The sequence below is a fragment of the Eleutherodactylus coqui genome, chromosome 1 (genome assembly GCF_035609145.1).
Source record: "Eleutherodactylus coqui strain aEleCoq1 chromosome 1, aEleCoq1.hap1, whole genome shotgun sequence".
Classification (NCBI taxonomy): domain Eukaryota; kingdom Metazoa; phylum Chordata; class Amphibia; order Anura; family Eleutherodactylidae; genus Eleutherodactylus; species Eleutherodactylus coqui.
The window spans coordinates 384,260,416-384,282,202 of NC_089837.1; the positions used below are offsets into that span (position 1 = coordinate 384,260,416).

The 21,787-nt window shown below is 43.6% G+C and overlaps 1 protein-coding gene across 4 annotated transcripts in view; it reads right to left on the reverse strand.

Annotated features, from left to right (window-relative positions):
* Positions 1 to 19,647: 19,647 nt before the first annotated feature.
* The window catches only part of HERC2 (HECT and RLD domain containing E3 ubiquitin protein ligase 2), a 148,725-nt gene continuing 146,585 nt past the window's right edge, over positions 19,648 to 21,787 (reverse strand). For all 4 annotated transcript variants that reach the window (XM_066579316.1, XM_066579327.1, XM_066579336.1 and 1 more), the window contains one exon: positions 19,648 to 20,942. In XM_066579316.1, the coding sequence (XP_066435413.1) occupies positions 20,670 to 20,942 (273 nt within the window). In that variant the 3' untranslated portion in view covers positions 19,648 to 20,669. The remainder of the gene's footprint in view (positions 20,943 to 21,787) is intronic.

Consider the following 21,787-nt stretch of genomic DNA (forward strand, 5'->3'; position numbering starts at 1 on the left):
TCTCAGCTGCCATAAAAAATAGTCACTGGTTGATCACGTTATCAGGCATAAAATTGCAGTTATTCGTATCTTAACGACTTGTGGACAGATTTGCATAGAGATGTCCCCTACATATGATATCTTGGCAAGCAACTAATGAACAACAAGTGCTCCGTGTAAGAGCTTTCGAACAAGGGTCATTCGTACAATTCGGCAACTTTTCTGAGTATCTGTAAGATAGTTGCTCAGTGTAAAGATACCCTGATAGTTGCCTGCCATGTTTTTTGGTGTTGCTGAACTCACCAATACATTCCTTCTTTTTAAGAATCTACATAATAGTTGATTAGGCCATGTCTAATCTTTCTGCTATCCCTTTGATAAGTTTGTTTTATTTCAGTCTAATGATGACCTCTGTCACTTGCATTGACACCTCTTTGGACCACATTTTGATCATTCCCATGAACAGCTACCAAATGCAAATTCAACACTTGGCATCAACTGCAGAACATTTAAAACTTTAAAATAATCCCTAAAATTAATTATGTTAGTTTGTACAAGCTGAAAGTCTACATTTCAATCCCATCTTGATGGTTTTGTTCAAAGAGGACATGTCACGTTCTTTTAGAAATAAAGTTGGCTGTACACCCCTATCCATTTGGTTTCTCACACATTACTGCACAGTTTGTCTTTCTTTTAGCCTCCTCCACCTCGGTTTTACCTCCACTATTGCTCCCATTAGTTTGGAAGCCTGATACTAGTAAATTATCATATGTAGATATGTAGGTAGTATCCACTACCCAATGTCAATGAAACATCACCTCAGTCATTTACACTGAGCAGAGGAGACCAGCCACATGATAATTTCCTAGTAGACTATGGAAGTGTGGACTAAGCACTTACAGCAATTCTCTACTTGCCTTACATGCTATGTTTTGCATTCCATTAGTATGAAAGCTTAATTCATTCTTTAAAGTATTAAACATAACGGAGGGAAGACAAGTCATTTTTAGAAAATGTTGTCCAAAGTAATACTTTTGGCGCAACTGGCAGCACCTCTGTGTGCTAGCCTGATGCTTATGCCAGGGATTGAGCTGGCAAGGGATTCAGCTATAAATTCTGGAATAGGTTACATAGGGTAATGCTAGGCACTGCCCACCTAAAGGAAAAAAGTAGTGGGGTTCGGTGTAAAACTTCAAAAGGTCACAAGTTTGGCATAAATCTTACAAAATTTTGATTTATATTTCTTCTACCTTTCTTAGCAAGTTATATTTAAGTAATGGCCAATGTGACCATTTTTATTGACTCTATATCCAAGGATTTACTGGTATAGAGCAATATGAGCAGCCTAAGCACATATAGGCCTAGAGCCCAAGAGAATCACATGACACAACAGCATTTAATGTCATATGGCTGACGTGATCATCGACTGCATTGTGTACATAACCGTGAATATGATCATATTCTATTAGCAAGCAGCTGTGATGACTGTCAGACGCTTAACACCTTCAAGACCAGAGATTTTTTTCATTTTTTATATAACTGTTCATCCCTGCTTTCTCAAAGTCATAACTTTTTTATTTATACAAAAAAAAATATTGCAGAAACATTAAAACTTTTTAAAGTGGGGTAAACTGAAATATGCAGTTAAAATGCAATTATGGCATTTACTTGCGGGAGGGGTGGTGGGAGGGGCCTGGCATGTAACTAGGACTATTAGTCCCCACCTCCAGCAGAATCTAACACACCGTTCTCATAGGCTTAGTAAAATGCACTACATAAGTAATGGGGTGTGTTATCATAGCAATCAATTGATTGCATCTTCTAGTCCACTTGAGGGACTAAAAAATAGTGTAAAAAAAGTTTAATTTATAAAAAAAAATTTCAGTTAAAAAAAGTATGTATTTTTTTCACCATAAAAACCTATTTTAAATGGATAAAATAGCAAAAAAAAATTTAGAGCAACACCCAATAGCTATTATAACATTCATAATGACCCAGACAATGTTTGTTATTTATTGAGCATGGTGAACGCCATGAAAATAATTTTAAAAAGTAAGCTAGAATTGCTATTTTTAATTTTGCTAGTCTCCCAAAAAATGAAATAAAAAGCAATCCAAAAGTCACAAAATGGTACCAATAAAAACTACAACTCTTCCAATGAAAAACAAGCCCTCACATAGATCTGCTGCCATAAAAATCAAAATGTATGAGTCTTATGATGTGGTGATGTAGATTCAATTGTTTTTCTTTAAAATTTATTTTCCCCCGCGTCATCCTGACGGCAGACATGGAGGTTGCACCTTGACCTCGTAGGGACAGGAAGCAAGAGACTTCAAAAGGCTCCTCCCGCCTCCCATTCACCAGTGCTTCCTGTCCCTACAGGGACATGCAAGAGGAGCTCCCTCCAGGGAGCTGCAGGATGACAGCTGGGGGAACAATCCACAGGGCTGCTCCCCCCTCACCTTTCTTCCAAAGCAGGCTGACTGTAGGGATTGACGATCCACAGGGCTGCTTCCCTTCTCATCTCCCTTCGGGGTGTCAGCGCGGTCCGGGAGCATGGCGGGCCACAGGTCTGACCGCCCGGGGTTCACCACCACAGCGGTCGGAGCGGTGGACCAGAGGTCTTTGAGTCCCCCTCCTTCCTCTTCCACAGCTCGGCACAGTTGTTTTCAGCCGGGGAGAGCGGCGAGCCATAGGCTCAGATGCCTCTCTCCTCCAGGCATGCCGGCGCGGCGTCGGGTGGCGGAGCCAATGACGCGGCGTGACGCGGTGACGTCAGATGCCGTCAGCTGACCCGGAACAGCGGGAGATTTAAAAATGGAGACCCCCCGGCAAGCTTCCACTGACAGCACACCTTCAGAGAAGGATTTATCTGTCTAATCTGGTTCTGTCTGCGTTTTCTGCATCATGACTACAAAGGAACCAGAGATGGAAGCCCTGCAAACTGTAAGTGTTACTTGTTGCAGGGATGTTATGCTCAAGGATTTAGCATTGTGTGGGGTTTTTTTCCCTTATGTGCATGTATGTATATTTTGCAGGACAGGGAATCCACCCGGTCTAAACAGGACCTAAAGAAAAAACACAGGAAATGCGCCCTGTGTCTTAAAAAACTGGACGAGGCGTATAAAAAGCCGCTATGCCCCGATTGTACCTCCAAGATCCTTATGGATGAACAGGCGCATTCAGGGAAGATATTAGATCCCTGGTTAGAGAGGAGGTCCGGGCATCGATTTCCAGTCTCCCCCCCAGCTCAGCGGGAAGGAAGGGCCGCTAAAAGGGCGAGCCACATACCGCTAACGAGCTCAGAGTCTGAGCAATCCCTGGGCGACTTGTCAGATGGCGAACTCTTTGACCGTCCCCCTGACGCCAAGGATGAGAATAAAAAATACTATTTCTCATCTGGGGACCTGGATGACCTGATCAAAGCAGTCAGGGATACGATGAAGGTCGAGGATGTGGTTGAGCCAAGGTCCGTACAGGACGACATGTTCGGCGGGCTCAGACCAAGGAACCGCACAGTGTTTCCGGTTAATGATACCCTGAAGAAAGTAATCACGGATGAGTGGGCTGCGCGGACAAACACCTCTATTTGTCCAACGAATATAAAGAGAGACTCCGCTTTGCGGAGGAAGATGTGAGCATCTACGAGTAGGTCCCCAAGGTGGACGCACAGGTGGCCAGAATGGCCAAAAAGACAGCCCTGCCATTCGAGGACTCCTCTCATCTTAAAGACCCGATGGGCAACAGGGTTGACGCCTTGATGAAATGGGCCTGGCAAACAACGGGCTATACGCTGAAGTCCAATATCGCAGCGACTTCTGTGGCGAGGTCGATGTTCCTCTGGTTGGGGGAACTCGACGACCAGATTAAACAGAAGGCTCCTAGAGATGCGTTACTGGAATGCATGCCTCTACTCAGATCAGCAACAGGCTTCCTGGCAGAAGCGTCTGCCGAATCTATGAGGCTGGCGGCCAGAAGCACCGCATTGTCTAACATGGCCAGGCGGGCAGTCTGGCTGAAAACATGGAAAGCAGATACAGCTTCCAAAGGAAGGCCGTGTAACATCCCGTTTTCATGGCCAGCACATCTTTGGTGCCAAGCAAGAATGGGATTTCCCCACAAACGTCAGCCATCCTTCAAGCCATACCGAGGCAAAGGAAAGACGGGGCGCTGGTCCTACCCCAAAGGAGGCAGGGGTAAGACAAAAACAACCCCTTCCCCTGTAGGCGAGTACTAGGTGGGGGGCAGACTATTGAGCTTTTCCCGGGAATGGCAGGGGATTACAGACAACCCGTGGGTCCTGTAGCTCATAGCCCAAGGGTACAGAATAGAACTCTTCACCCGGCCCCCCAGTAATTTCAGAGTCACCCCCACGCAATCCCCCGCCCTGCAGGATATCTTTAAAAATGAAATTTCTAAGCTGCTACAGATGGGGGCGGTAGTCTGGGTCCCCACAGTAGAACAGGGCTTGGGGTTCTACTCACCCCTATTTCTGATCAAAAAACCGAACGGCAGTTTTCGGATGATCCTTAATCTGAAGGGCCTGAACAGGTTTATTACCTATAAAAGGTTTAAGATGGAAACCGTCAGGTCTGCAGTAACTCTGATCAAAAGAGGGGACTTTATGAGTACCGTCGATCTAAAGGACGCATACTACCACGTCCCAGTCCTGCCGGAACATCACAAGTACCAGCGGTTTGCCATCAGGATGGGCAGCTGTGTACACCATTTTCAGTTCCAGTGCCTACCCTTCGGAATTTCAACGGCACCCAGGATATTCGCTAAAATAGTGGCAGAGATGGTGGCGCATCTCCATGTGGCAGGCATAAAAATTGTCCCATACCTGGACGATTTCCGGGTAATTGCATCCTCACCGAAGATCCTCAAAGAGGATACCAGCCAAATCATCTCCCTATTTCAGAGACTGGGGTGGATAGTTAACTTCCCTATACCTAGTCTTCTCCCCGAGACGCGAAAGACCTTTCTGGGGGTACAGATAGACTCAGTGTCTCAGACCTTGTCTTTGCCTCCACCCAGGCAGGAAAACCTTAGGCTGGCAGCACAGAAATGCGTCCAGAAGAAACAAATAACGATTAGGGACGCAATGAGGCTCCTGGGCCTCATGACCTCCTGTATCGGCATTATTCCTTGGGCCCAGGCGCACTCAAAGACGCTACAGAGAGCCACCCTGGGCAACTGGGACGGGGCAACAACCTCTCTGGACAGCAGAATGCCCGTGTCATTATCGGTCACAAGGTCCCTCCACTGGTGGCGGTCAACTGGCAACCTAGAGGCGGAGTCCCCATGGGTGGCAGAGCCCTTCATCTCCGTCGTCACCGACGCAAGCCAGTCTGGCTGGGGAGCGCAAGTGGGGCAGCGTTTGCTCCAGGGCAAATGGGGTCCGACATTGCGTGCCCAGACCTCAAATTTTAGAGATATTAGGGCCATCTGGGAGGCGCTTCACAGAGCTCAGGATATCCTAAAGAAGAGACATGTTAAGATCTTCTCTGACAACATGACCACCGTTTCACTTATTCGCCACCAGGGAGGCACCAGAAAACTTTCACCTGCTGAAATTAACAGCCCGGATCTTCCGATGGGCCGAGTCCACGGTACAGTCCCTGACAGCGGTCCATCTCAAAGGATCCCAGAACCTGACAGCCGACTTTCTCAGTCGAAGATGCCTAGACCCCGGGGAATGGTCTCTGAATCAAGAGGAATTTCGTCTCATTACAGAAACCTGGGGCAGTCCACAGGTGGACCTGTTTGCGAGCAGCAAAAATTCAAAATGCCCCGCCTATTTTTTCCTAGATCCGAAGGACGAGGCCGAGGGGTTAGACGCTTTTTCCCCAGAGTTGGGATTTCAGTCTGGCGTACGCCTTCCCCCCCCATACCCCTGATCCTGAGAGTTCTTCAGAAGGTCCAGCAGAGCAACATCACGCTGATCCTGATCGCCCCACACTGGGAAAAAAGGGCATGGCTTCCAATGCTCCTAAAGCTCGCCATCTCGGAGCCAATCCACCTTCCATCCAGGAAGGACCTTCTAGCGCATGGCCCAGTTCTTTGCCCCAACCTAGAGAGACTGAACCTCGCGGTGTGGATATTGAGGAACAGACGCTACTAAGACAAGGTCTGTCCTCCAGAGTTATTGCGACTCTACGCCAGTCCCGAAAACCGGTAACCTCAGCTATTTATAATAAGATCTGGAAAAAATTCTCCTCCTGGAGGAGGCTGGAAGTTTCCAATCTTGACACTTCGGTGGCAGAGATTTTGGACTTCCTTCAGGAGGGTCTAAATAAAAACCTGAGACCAGGAACCCTGAAAGTACAGGTATCAGCGCTCTCGGCCATTCTAGACCAACCTTTGGCGGATCATAGACTGATCCGCAAGTTCATGAAAGCAGCAGAAAGAATAAGGCCAGTTAGCCGTAGTACGGTCCCCCCATGGGACCTGAACCTAGTTCTCCAAAGCCTCTGCAAAGACCCCTTCGAACCTATCGATCAGATTCCAATTAGGTTCCTCACGTTTAAAACTATGTTCCTGGTAGCTATCACAACACTGAGGCGCGTAAGCGAGCTCCAGGCCCTATCTTGTAAGACACCTTACCTATTAGTCCAGGACGATAAGGTCATACTAAAAACAGACCCCTTTTTTCTTCCAAAGGTAGCCTCAAAATTCCACAGACAGCAAGAAATTATTCTCCCATCCTTCTGTCAAAATCCCCAAAACAATAGGAAAAGAGACTACCATAGCCTGGATGTAAGGAGGACCATTCTATGCTACCTAGAGCAGACATCATCCTTTAGGAAGGCTGACTGTCTTTTGTTCAATTCCAGGGGCCGGGCAGAGGAAGAGCGGCTTCTCGGAGATCCATTAGCAACTGGATAAAATCCACCATCCAGCAGGCCTACTTTTCCTGCAACAGAACGACTCAAGGCCCATTCAACCAGGGCAGTATCCTGCTCCTGGGCAGAGAGGGCTATGGCGACGCCGGACCAAATTTGTAAGGCAGCCACATGGTCCAACCTGCACACCTTCGCAAAACATTACAGGCTGAATGCGGACCTCTCCTCCGATCTCATTCGGGAGAAAGGTCTTGCAATCAGTGGTCCCTCCCTAAAGAGTTAATCTGGTATACTCCATGTCTGCCGTCAGGATGACGCCGGGGAAAAGGAGTGAATTTCTTACCGAAAATTCCTTTTTTCAGAGTCATCCTGACGGCACATATTTCCCTCCCAAATTCACACGTTTATGCGGGCACGAATCTGTAGCCCAGAGGCTCCTATGTTGGACATTTCCCTTTATACGGTAAATTTGTGCATATTTCCTTTGTTTAAATCCGGGTAAGCTACCCTTTTATTGTTTATGTTCAAATGGAACTAACCATGTTATTTTTTTCGGAGCAAATAAATATCTTCCTTGGTTAACTACGACATGTCCATGTAAGTAAGTTAGAAGACACTGGTGAATGGGAGGCAGGAGGAGCTCTTTGAAGTCTCTTGCTTCCTGTCCCTACGAGGGCAAGGTGCAACCTCCATGTCTGCCGTCAGGATACTCGGAAAAAAGGAATTTTCGGTAAGAAATTCACTCCTTCTTATTGTGCAAAAGTAGCGAAAACCCCCCCCCACTATAAGTGTATAAATTTACTGAATGGTGAACGCTTAAAAACAAAACCCCAAAACAGTGGCAGAATTTCTGGGCATTGTTATCCTTCTCTCCCACCCAAAAAAAATGTAATACAAGTTATACAACATATTATATATATGTACCCCAGCGTGGTGCCATTAAAAAATACAACTTGTACAAAAATCAAAACCTCATATGGCCATTAGAGTTGAGTGAACGTACTCTGCCGAGCTTGATGCTCGTTCGAGTATTAGCGTACTCGATGGTGCTCGTTACTCGAACGAGCATCACGCCGTGTTCGACCCCGCCCCAGTTTTTGGCTCCTCCCTGCTGTGACGTGCCTGTTTTGCCCCCCCCCCCCCACCACCACACACACGCCGCAGCGCGCCAATGGCAAATTTTTTGGCTGGCAGGCAGGAGAGACAGAGAGAGAGAGAGAAAAATCACTTGCAAGCATGAAAATCACTGTCCTTAAGACACATAAATAGTCTCATAGCTAAGGCTAATTTCAAACTGCGAGTGCAATATCGGGCCAGAAACTAGAGTTGAATATCGCTCTCGCCAACACGCAATGTCCCAATGAATTTAAGGCATTTTTGTGTTAAAACTACTTTGCATCACTTCAGGAACGTACCGATGCTTTGCCACGGCTTTTAGCTGCGACGAAGGATCGCAGAGTGTTTCCCATTTTCTTTTAAATGGGTAAACTTCGCATTGCACTCACAAGCACCTTGAAAGCCGCACCGAAAACCATGGGCGATACGTTCCGAGAGAACACCTAAGGATAGGACATACTGAGATTTACCTGCACCGTGATGCGGAACAAAAAAAAAAAAAAAAAAATCGCTCATGTGTATGACCCCATTCAACAGAACATGGTTCATATTCGTGCAAGATTTCTGCTTCTTGCAATGCACAAAACTCGCATGATTTTCTCGCCTGTGTGAAAACAGACTAAGGGGTTAAAAACTAATCAAGGCATTATATTGTATTTCCTAAAGCTACCCTAGCTTGAAGAAAAAGTGAGGATCTAGACCACAATGTGCATACGTTTTTTTTTTCTTCTTCTTTACATTTTCTCGCCAACTTCAATTACTACGATGCTGTTAGCTTCTCAGTATGGGAGTAATATAGTGAGGCTGGCCAGGCATGTGCAGTGAGGCCGTAAAGCCGAATGCTTGCCTTGAGTGAAGGAAATCCTAGCTATAACTCCTCAATATGGCTCAACAATATCACTATGGAAGTGTAAACTCATGGGAGAAAACAAGCCTACTTAAGCATAAATCAGCTGACATGTACTTTGAGCTACATGGATACATAAACCAAGATTGCTTTTTAGTAAGTGAATCTCTCCTGACATCAATTCAAGAGTCTTAGCTTCCCGATCAACACTGTCATTTTTTTTTTTTAAGATTAACTATACTATAAGAACTACTTAAATTTCTGGGTGATAGGAAATGGCGTGATAAAAAGGCAGGCTGCACTTCATCAACACACTTTAAAAAGGCAATGGATTAATGAAAGGCTAGACAAGGGCTGCCTAAAGGAACAAAGAAATTGAATTTCAGGTAAGCGAATTCTCATTTTACAGTGCATCCTCACGTAATCTGGAGGAACAACAATATAACTCCACTCATAACTCACACTTGCTGGCTTCTTTTATAGTTTGGTTATACTATATATTTCTGCAACCCTAAACCATCTGTGAATGCATATGTATCCACCTACACAGCAGCATGCCCTACCTTCACATGCATGTATATATGGGGGAGAAAGGCATGCTCTGTATTATTGCCTTCTTACCTGGTCATATAGCCTCCAGCTAGGAAATTTTCATGAAATTGCTTTCTTCGAAGCGATCAATTGCTAAGATTTCTTCCTTTTCAGCTCTGCTATAAATAAAGGCAGGAGCTAGTGAGACAGCAAAGGGAAACTGGGACCAACACTGGACATGTCCCAAATAACAGGTGAGGTGAGTACTCTTTCATTATGGCAGGACTGGAAGGGGGTGATCACACATTGATGGTGATTCAGTGTACAAAAAATTGATCAAACTAATATTTTGTATTTTTGATCAATTAATTCATTTTTTTATTTGCCAGTACCACCAGCAAAAAAAAAAAATTGACATCCTTTGCAACATCATTAGCTATATTACGCCATATTACTCCCGTAGAAGCAATGCTTCTAAGGCAGAATACCTCTGGGTGATAACAGGGGCAATTATGGGATTTTTAAAGGTGCGTTTCCAAAGAGGGGTAACACATGCCTCTAGCCCCACTCAATCCCACCCAGTCCTCTTAGGACAATTTTATTCTATGAAAGTCCATTTAAGATACCTTCATCTGATGTAACATAAATGCAACACAAGAATCAAAGTCATAAATGAAGTACTAGAACCAAGCTCATCAAAAATACAGCACCAGAAGCAGGATTAGAACATAAAAACAGCCTCATAATCCAGTTAATATAAATATGGCAGCAGAATTAAGCTCATAGCACAAATACAGCACCAGAACCAAGCTCAGTACATAAATATGTTAGGCAGGTGGATGTGGATTTGTCTTGTGCATACACTGGTTTGGCTTTGGACTAACAGAGGTTCAGCACCTGGGAAACCCTGGTTTTCATGCTTTACCCCCTCCAAGTGGGATGCCGACTTTGCTGCGGGGTTCCCAGGCCGTTGTATGCACAGCTAGTCCTAGTGTGGCTGCTGACACTGCACTGGGCCAAGGAATGGAACCTGAAGGTCTAAATCGATATAGTAAATAGAAAAGCTTGGGTCAGGGCTGGCAACAAATGTGCAAAAACAAAGTTCAGGCTATCAGTCAGGGAAGGCAGCAGGCAAAACAGAATCCAGGATCCAGAATCGAAGTCAAGGATACTCAAATACAGGCAGAGGTTCAGAACCAGGACCACAAAACGAAGGCATTTTCACAATTGGCAGGGTGAGACCAAATTGCTTAGGCACCAATGCTAGGGAAGTGGATGCCTAATATAGCAAGTCCAGGAACTAGACAGGAGAGGAGCCCCAGAGCAAGCAAAGGAGAGGCATGCAGAATGTGAACGGCAGCGATGCCTGACTGCAGCCTCAGCAGGTGAGTGAGGTGAGCAGCACACTGTGACAAAATATAGCACTAGGACTAAGCTTAGAACAAATACAGTACCACAACCAAGTTCATAACATGAATAAGGTACTAGAAGCCAAAGCTTATAGGTTTAGATATGGGGTCTCAGCTCTACTATACCTCTAAATAATGCAGTCACCACATAATAGTCAGATACTGGTTTTACACAATAATAGTGATTACAGGCAACGTCTCCTTGGACTGGAGTCGTTCATTTTCACTTATCTATCTGGGCCCAGACTACTATGATGACTTCTTTCAGCAACTGCTCGTCTCTACACATGCTATCTATCTTGCTGCTACTTCCCCCCTCACTGCTTCCCCATTTCAAAGTAATGTGTCCTCCCTGGAGCCACATTTATTAATTATACCCCATCTGTGTCCTTACTTATTAATAGTAGTTTTTCTTCATGATGCCTGTTAGTAATAGTACCCCCTATGTGTCTCCACTTAGGATAGGCTCCAAAATTTTTCATTTCCAATTTACTAACTGTGAACCTGAGGTATTTTTGATACGACTTATGGATGGGAACGTGATAGTAGGAGTCCTTTAGATCTACTGTACACATGACATTTGACTGTTTAATCAAAGGAATTGTGGCTCAAATAGTTTCTTTTTAAAGAGACGATTAGAAATATATTTATTAAAGGATTTTAAATTAAGTATGGTCCTGAATGAACCATTGGGTTTCGGCACCAAAAACAATGACGATTAATAACCAAAACTACGTTCTGTTGTAGGAACTGGGATAATGGCTCCCATCTGTAACAAATTTTTAACCCCCATTCTCCAATCTTGCTTGAAGGAGGGGTGTTTTATTTGGGGTAATCAAATAGTTCCATGAGCGGATGGATAAAAACTCAAGTTTGTACTCCAAAATATAATCTTCAGAACCCAGGGATTTCCAGAAATCTGGGACCATCTCCCTGCGAACCAAGAACCTACTCCCTACCAGACCTGTGGTTTTATTTGCATTCGGATCTAGGGGGAAAGAGTGGATTCTTACCCTTTCCTCCTTTTGGATAGGACCACCTGCCTGTCTTGCCCCTTGCCTCTCTGACTTTGAGGTGAAACGACTGTTTGCGAAAGGCTAAACTGCTTTTAGGAAGGTAGTCTGTCGGGATTCCTCTTTTTTTTATCCCCTGCCTTTTCCAGGATTTTATCTAATACAGGACCAAATAAATATTCACCCCAAGCTTATTCTTAGTAGCCATATCTCCTGGTCAGGCGTTTCTGGCAGCAAACTGTACTGACTGCGCCGATGCATCAGCTAGGAACCCCGTAGACTTTTGAGCAGTAGGATACATTGCAACAAATGCCCTCTAGAGGTCTTCTGTTTTAAATGCAACTCCATTTGTGAGAACCATAGGTGCATAGATCGTGCGATAGATGTGGCCGCTATACTAGAATCTATCAGAATTGCTGTGGATTCCTACGCTCTTTTCAGGAGAGACAATCCACTTTCCTATTCAGCACAAATAAGCTTTTTTGAATTGTCGTCTAGCTTCCTAGTATACCATACACATCTTGTAATCCTCTTTTTGCTTAGATGCTTCCTCCTGAAAATACAGAAGTCATTATACTCACAATACAGCTAACTCTGCTCTCCGTTTGTCCAAGTGGACTACTCACAGTTGATGGGTTTACCCTGTCACCTTCCATGCTGTCCATGTCTGGTTCTGGACATTTTTAGGAGGTGATCCGAGCTTGCATCCCGCAGGGTGAGCTCTAGGGGATTTAAATCGCCATTTTTAATTTGAATTTAGTGCCCTGGACGCCGCCAAGCATGCATCTAATGTCATGACGTGACATTGCATCATCACTCCACGCCAGCCGCCGCCCCTAAACACCAGCCCCTTTGCAGGGATGCCAAGCATTTGCAGAGGAGCAGTGATTTGAAGACCACTTTTGCTCTACGGAGCAGACCTGGTGAGTTTATCCACCCCTCAGGGCACTCCATCTTCCATCACACATGGGAATTTCCTTGTGTCCTGTTGGGACAGGAAGAACACTGAGGAATGGTGGTGGGAGGCGGCCTTTTAAACTTTCCTCTTCCTGTCCCAAAGAGAACAAGAGGACAACCTCCATGTGTGCGGTCACAAAAATTCCAGGCACCAAGACAAAATATTTTTTTACCATGATTCTGGGTATTTTTGTGCTGCCGATTCCAAAAATGCTCTTTTCTTTGTAGTAGCTCTAGTTTTTGAGATATCACTGATAATTATTATTAGACTATATTCTAATTATCACTTTATTTTTGCAGCAGAAATTGTTTACGGTTTGTGTTCATTATAACCTTGGTTTTGCTGATGTTCATATGTGTTTTCTTTCCATTACAGGCATAGATATGGCTACATCAAGAAGAAAATGTGTCCATCATCCTGATGTTTCATCTGCAGGGAATACACATTCCCTCAGCACAGAGCACCTGTGACAATAGAGGAACGGGAAAAGGAATTGCATGAAATTTGGTATACCAGTGGTATGGCGCGAGCAGAGCAACCATAGCGCAGTATGCCCTATGCTGGAAAGATAAATTACTCCTGTATATGACCCCATGCAAAAGAAAATTGAGTTCATATTCAGGAGTCTCACACGATTATCCCAGCCGTGTAAAAGAAGCTGAACGGGTGCGTAATTTCAGACCACAACCAATCAGTTTTTATAACTGGGTGACCACCACTAGTGCTCCAGTGGTAATGTCACGTTCACTTTTGGCTGTAAGGCTGGGTTCACACAGGGCATATTTGTTGCGGTTGTGCTGCGTTTTTTCCGTTGCGGTTTTGCCGCAGAAGAACAGCTTCTGCGGCAAAACTGCTTCAAAAGGTTCTTTTTGTCTTGCAAATTTTCTTACGGAAAAATCCGCAAGCGTTTTTTTCCGCAGCGCTTTTTTACTTTTGCAGCGTATTTAGGTGCGGATTTTGCTGCGTCCATTGAGGTCTATGGACAAAAAAGCGCTGCGGAAAAGACAAAAGAATGGACATGCTGCGTCTTGAAAAACGCGCCGCAGTTGCATTTCCGCACTGCGGCTGTGTGGAAAAAAATCCGTCCTGTGGGAACAGCTCTTTGCCCAAACACATTTGTACTGCATTGCACTGCAAACGCAGCGGCAAACCGCAGAAAATCTGCCTTGTGTGAACCCAGCCTAACGGTCAGGTAATCCACTATCCAATGAGCTTCTGCAATACCAAATAATGTGTATGTACAAGCAGAGATTGGCGCACACATATACTAGCAGTATATGCAATGCTGGTGTGTCCTTGACCTTTTACCATCTGCTCCACAAGAGTATTTTCAAGTAAAATAACTGCATCTTTTAAATCCAATTCTTTGATCAGTTTGCAACACGACATTTTGTTAATTCCATCAGACTCTTTTGCAGTGTGCCAAAAATGTGATTCACCTCTCAGGCTTTTAACGCATTAACAGACACACCATTGGCCATAATCCGCAATCCATTACTCTGATCAAAACACAAATCTGAAAAAAAGACATTTGTAAAACAAAAAAACTGGTAGTTACAAAATACATGAACCTTGTGTCAAACCTTGCGATAGACGAGATGCAAGTGAGTTTAAACTGTTGAATGTGTAATGTTACAGAGACAGAAACCTCACTCTTTCATTAAATAGCTTGCTTTTCAATGCATCACCTGACCATACGCACCAGAACTAACAAATGCAGCAAAGTTAAAGCGAAGGCTTAGAACTTGCTGTAGTAAGTTATCTTAAACACAACAGAAACCATTAAAAAGGCAAAAAAATTGTTCTGTGTCTCAGTTTAATGCACTTAGGGCTCATTCACACGGACGTATTGTCACCGCGTATTACGCAAGCTACATGTGGTAAATGGAGGCAATAAAAAAAAAAAAAAAAAAAGTCTATGGACTTTTTTCCATCCACACCTCCATTGGAACTGCGAGGGGACATCCGTATAAAACGTAGGAGAAATAATAGCAGCATGCTCCCTTTCTCTCTGTTTTATACGGAGCCCGTGAAGTGCTGCGTATTTAAATGCTGCCCCTTTGCAATGCCTGCGACAGGGCAGTGCTTAATACGGAGCTCCGTATTAATAAAGTCACACTATGCATGTCCGTGACGTCATAGTCCCAGGCATGCACAGGCCTATCGCAGCCCCTACGCAATCTCTGCCAGTTCAGCATAAAAGCTGCGATGAGTTGTGAGACTCGCAGCGTTGTACTCATACAGCCGTGTGAACAAGCCCTAGATCTGTACAGCCTATACAATAAACAACAAATCAAGGCTCTGTTCACTGTCTGAATTATACCCTAACATATCGAGAATGTCCCTTTAATAAATATGAATTCCTTTCTTTTTTTTTTTGCAAAAAGTGGTAGAACAACTGTTTTCTATGTATGCAGAGAGACAAAGTTATACTAAAATGGAAAAAAAAAAAAAAACGAAAAAAAACAGAACACACACGTACGTTGTCCAGTACTCCTAACCATGGCGATCAATAGCTAGAATTCCACTAAATATAGTGGCAGACTCAGGAAATCCCCCCGATGTATACCTGCAACATGCTGAAAAACCAAGACGTAAACATTGACTTATTCAGACAACTTTCTTCTAAATACAGCAGCCCTGTAATACATTTGTAAAATCGTAATGCCGCAGTATGACAGCTATCTATCAATGCCTGCAAGTAATAGCCTAAGATAACCTTTATTCCTCCTCTATCAAACTTTACACTTGGTGCTGCATTTAGACAAGAAGCATTCTCATCCTCCAACTAGATTCACAGTCAGATGGAGAAGTACAATTCATCATCCCATGCTCAAGAGTTCAGTACTGGTTGTTGCCTTAAAACTGCCCCCTCGGCGAAAACACATTTTTCCATCCTGCCCCCCTCACCAGATCACCCGTCACACTCTGAAGGTCTCTACAGTTGCTACCATGCTGTGAAGCCCCAGTATCAAAAGCGATCTTGGTGAGATTTTTTTAACTTTCACTTTCAGTCAACCCCATGATGCATCAGCCCAGCATTAGTTAAGCCTACACCATGGATGGCAGTTTAAATCATCATTACTTTCTATGTTCACCTAAATAAGCTACAGCCCATAAGTATACAGTCAGAAAGATGAGCTGTGATCTCCTCTATTATAACTGTGTGATAGGAGTGTATGTAATCCCCTCTAGGCAGGTTATGTGGTAGATCCACATGATAGCATCACACAGACTGAGAAATTGATTAAAAAATGAACCTATAAAGTAAATCTGAGCTGGTCAGAAGTGAGATCACATGACCATCTGAGGTACGAGAGGCTGGGAGAAAAATAAACAACTTTCAAAAGGTAATACTAGCTCACTTATGCAAACTGGGGAATAGCTACATAGTGAATGAATTTTAAAAAATCACCAGAGTGGCCCTTTAAATACACACTGTGTACGATGATCACATGTCATGAAGCTGATAAGCTATGGAGATGTAGATCATACAGATGAAGGAACTGTTCATGTTCCAGTCATGTAGGACACATTTGGGCAGGGTTGGAGTTTGATCTTGGTGGCACATGACAACTACTGCTACCTCAGACACTGACAACAGAGATCCTGAAAGTCTAGTTTACGGTTCTCCACATTAAGAGCTTTTAGTGTTTGTTTCTTCTCCCTTGGGGTTTATGTGTAAATTAAAAGAATATTTTAGTTACCAATAGCAGCAAAAAGACAATATTAAACATTTAATAGGTATACTTTAAAAGAGAGCAGCTTCTTCTGCACATATGAAAATGAACATTATGTAAAAAGGAAAATGATGGCACAGTCCCACCAATTTGCTGCTTTACTAATGCGGTGGACTACCGTGTGAACTGATCTTCCACGGGTTGGACGCTACAGTGATCAACTTCATAATCACATTGAGGCAGTTCACATTCTACAGAGAATTTTCTTCTTTTGCTTAGACACAATCTTGTAATTCTTCTGTCTCCACCTGCTGTTGTGCACCTTCCGCTGCTTTTACCCATCTGGTTTTGTAGTGACTGAGTCTTCTTTAGACCGCTCCAAAAGTTTCAAAAACTACCTACTTTGGTAAAGTCCCCACCAATTTTTGTCTTCTGATTTTATATTAAGTATTACTATTTTGCATCGCTTTCTGGGTGTGCAATCAATCCTTTTCACAGTTTTTTTCTCAAGTTCTACAAGCTCACTACATACGGGAAAAAAGGGTCTAACTTGATAACAAAATCACATAATGCAAAGATGGATGTTCTACTGTCAGCTCCAATACAGGATCTTAAAAGCTCAAGGCTACTGTGACCTCAATGACTCCATGCCAAAACACAACACCTAATTGACTCTAAACCTGTGTTTCCCAACTCCAGTCCTTAAGGCATCCCAACAAGTTTTTTTTTTTGATTGCCTTATTTCACAGGTGATGTAATTATTGTCAGCGCCTCAGATATTGCCACGAGTGTTCTTACTATAGTATATACTGAAAACGTGACCTGTTGGGTGCCTTAAGGACTAGAGTTGGGAAAAACGTCTCTAAAGAGTTATGCTCATTGGCTGTATTCTTAGTTAAGGGAAGCTAGTTTATTTCAGCCTGAGGCTGTTGTGCTTCTGTTTACTGGTTATTTACCTATACCTTTGAATAGAATTCTGAAAATTGAACAAAACATTACATTCTACATTAAATTAACTTTCCAATTATATATAGAATTTATGGTATATTACAAAAAAGGTATGCTGCTATGAGTTATTAAACACCGAAAATGCACTTTCTTCTCAAACGATTTCCACACTTTTTTTATTAAATAAGTTCTCTGGAAGTTAAAAATCAACGGCTTATCTTCTAGGATGGGGCTATTGATTTCATTTAGTGTTTGATCATTAGGGCTCCAATCCCTGGGAGCCTGCTGATCGGCTAAATTCACTTCAATGACATTCAGCAGCAGTACAAGGCACAGTCACCCATATAGATGAGCAGACTTGCAGAAGTCCAACCACAACCTATATAATCCATCATGGTTTAAATTCCAAAATCTCATTTAAAATACTGCTTAGGATAGGAAAACGTAAGATGACTTACCCATAAATCAGTTTTCCATGAGCCCATAACTGCACCAGTGAGAGATCACCTCTCATCCGGACAGGAACCTCCCGGATCTCTTTAAAAGGCAGGAACACCCTTCACCTGCTTAGTTCTGTAGCAAGATCCATGAACTAATTGAGGCCTACTCCTTTTTAGTTACATTTATACTTAAAAAAAAAAAAAATTGAAGTCCTGGGCTCATGAAAAACGGATTGCCGGTAAGTAATCTTATGTTTCCCTTACGCCCATGACAGCACCAATGAGAGATTAAACTAGAACAACTAGGGAGTATTGATAGCCTCAAATAATATTCTACTGATGGCCAATAACTCAATGGATTGGAGAATCTATCAGTAACAGGGAGAATCCAAAACTGACTTGTAGCCTTGAAGTATTGACAATCCCTATTGATGATGAAAACTGCCAAATAGATATTCCAAGTTACAGAATATACAACAGCTTTTTAGACCCCAGGATCTAACTTGCCCTACTGTACTGGTTTCTCTATTAGAACCAGTTAGACTATGGACCACACTCTGATGATGTTAAGTATGATTCCCATAAAGAAGCATACCATTTACACAATATCACACTGATATATTGTACTTAGGATGAATCTAAGACAAGATTCTAGCTTGAAGTTCTTGATTTTAAAGTTAAGAGGATTCGTGAAGAAAGCTCATCAAAAATAAATGTTTCAAAGTATAGAAGCAGCCTATAACTATTCCAGATTCTTATAGAGAAAGTCCCCAGCAGAAGTAAATTGTAACCTTTATCTATTTGTTCTCATGATTGCATAAGAACTAGATGACAGTCTTACCTCAGATTTCCAAAAAGTTATTCTCTATCATAGATACCTTACTGAAGATGCGTTTAGAGAAGAAAAAGGCTAAGCACAGTCGCTTTTAGTACCTAGGTCTGGCACGGAGGCCCTAATAAAAAATAAAAAAAAAAAAGTGATATAGGCAAAGCTAAAAAGGCTATAGACAACAGGTAGACCACAAAGGCTACAGGTAAACTCATGAAGGGCCATCATAGGCAAAGCCTAGAGGTCATAGGCCCCAAACAAAGACCATATAGACCCGTGATCTGATTATTGAGCATGCATATGGCCATCCCCTTAAATTGTTCATTCATGAAGGGTTACGACAAAGGCAGAATTCAATCTGTTATGCAGGGTAAGGCTACTCAATGGACTTGCTGGAGGATCCTCTCAGAGAGCTCATTTCTTCTCCCAGCTCCAAATAGTGATTACTAGGCACCACCTAGAGCAGTACACACCTGAACTCCATCTGATGAACGCACCGCAAAACCAGGCCAGGTGCAACAACACGGAGTATACCACCAGTCTTGTAACCTCTCATGCCATAGAGTTTTGGGATAGAGGCCCTGCAGCCTGCCACCTTTTCAAGGATTCTTCCAGATCTCTAAGAGCTGCAGCAGCCAAGTAGTAACTACTTCCTCCAACCTGTCTTATGAACAGGAACTGAGGAGGTGAAGGGTGTGCCTGCCTTTCAAAAGATCTTGGAGGTCCCTGTTTCCTCTCTGGATGGGAGGCGATCGCTCACTGGTGCTGTCATGGGTGTGAGGGAAATACTGGTTTTGAAAAGCTTGAGGCTACCATGATTGTGCATGCGATTTTATGTATACAAGATTAAAAATATTTTTGCATTGGCACTCAGACTGGTCATTTAGAACAAAATTACTTTGCGTATAAATGTCTCCAATTATTAAAGATGCCTATTCAGCCCTATTTCTCTAATACTTCTGCTAACAGCTGTATTACAACATACTACTCTTCCTGCAACACAAGACATACTGGGCAGACAGACACCTTTAAAGAAAAAAAAAAAAGTCAAATATGGTGGTGACACTTTATTCAGAGAGACAATGGATTGCATATGTCATGGAACTAATCAGTAATATACATATTTCCCATAAAACGTAACGGCTGTGGCAAGAGTTCACCTAAAGGGGTTGTCTGAGATGAAATATCTCAAGACAACCCCTTCCTGTGCACCAAGATAAGAAATAGTGATATACTCCCATCTCCTGCCGTTGCTTGGTCTCCCTCTCCAGTCTGGTGTTGGTGGTGGCAGTCCTGCCCAGGTTACAGGACGTCATAGTGGAGGCAGCCAACAACAGAACTCTGTAATCGATCGCTGAACTCGGTTATTGGCTACGGCCCCTGTGATATCCCGTAAACTGGGCGGGACGGCAGCTGTAAACAAAGACCGGGGCGAGGGACTGAGCACCGGGGCAGGACACAGCAGGTGCGGGTAGAAGTCAGTATCTCACTATTTAGGTCAGTGCAAGGGGAAGGGGTTGTCCCAAGATGTTACAACTCAAACAACCCCTTTAAAGCCTAAAGTAGAAGTGGAAATATACAAACAGAACTAGTGTTAGGAAAACACCAGGATATCCCTCACCTTTCTAATTTACACGTGACTGGAAGGAATACTGATCAGCTGCTTTGGAAAACATCTTAATAAGCAGGTTGCCAGGAGGGGGAAATGAAAATGATTAATACTCTCATGTTCTCCACTATACAGTTATTTGGATCCATTAAGAAAATTACACAATATACAACACTAAACAAGAAAAAAAAAAAACTATTGCACTCACATGTAAAAGGCTATGCTGCCTCACATTGGGACACTGCACTGTATTTTGTAATAAACATTTACAACACATAATAAAACACAATAGAAGTGCAGTGTTATTAGGAATAGGCACCTACGCATCGCTTTCAAACACAATGTAAAAGTTCGATAAGTCTTTCTTCATATATCTGTAGCATCTACTGCTAAACTTTGGACTGCCACATTCCCTTGGGAATCTCAGTGCATTAGGAGAGCCCACTTCTTTTGCCTTGGCTCCCTTTAGTGTCCTGTAAGGTAATCCTGCGTGGAGTCTGAAGCAAATGAATCTGCATCTTCATTATCAGAGTCATCACTGCTGTCATCTGCTGCTGGCTCGCCCGTAAGTGCAATCCGTGCATAGTCATCAGTGTCTATGGACTTGCAAAAGTGAATAGCATATTTTAATTTCTCCTCAAGAACCTGCTTGCAAGAATATCTGGGAAGCTTCAGCAGGAAGAAGCATGTATAGGACTCTGGAAGAAAATGATCTGGAGGATTGTATTTATCCAAGACCTGTACAGAAGAGATAAACAACAAGATTACCATAGTTAAAAGAAAGAAAAAAAGGGGAGGGGGGGGGGGTTGGGAGACATTTGCTATATAGATATATTTATTATAAGATCAGTGTACTATAGTTGAAAATAGTTAATGACGGCAGCCTGTGCCCCACAGTTAATGACGGCAGCCTGTGCCCCACAGTTAAAGGGGTTGTCCCGCGGCAGCAAGTGGGTCTATACACTTCTGTATGGCCATATTAATGCACTTTGTAATATACATTGTGCATTAATTATGAGCCATACAGAAGTTATAAAAAGTTTTATACTTACCTGCTCCGTTGCTGGCGTCCTCGTCTCCATGGTGCCGACTAATTTTCGCCCTCCAATGGCCAAATTAGCCGCGCTTGCGCAGTCCGGGTCTTCTCCTGTCTTCTATGGAGCCGCTCGTGCAGAATGCAGGCTCCGTGTAGCTCCGCCCCGTCACGTGCCGATTCCAGCCAATCAGGAGGCTGGAATCGGCAATGGACCGCACAGAAGAGCTGCGGTCCACGGAGACAGAGGATCCCGGCGGCCATCTTCAGCGGTAAGTATTGAAGTCACCGGAGCGCGGGGATTAAGGTAAGCGCTCCGGTAAGCTTTCTTTACCTCCCTGCATCGGGGTTGTCTCGCGCCGACCGGGGGGGGGGGTTTGAAAAAAAAAAAAACCCGTTTCGGCGCGGGACAACCCCTTTAATGACGGCAGCCTGTGCCCCACAGTTAATGACGGCAGCCTGTGCCCCACAGTTAATGACGGCAGCCTGTGCCCCACAGTTAATGACGGCAGCCTGTGCCCCACAGTTAATGACGGCAGCCTGTGCCCCA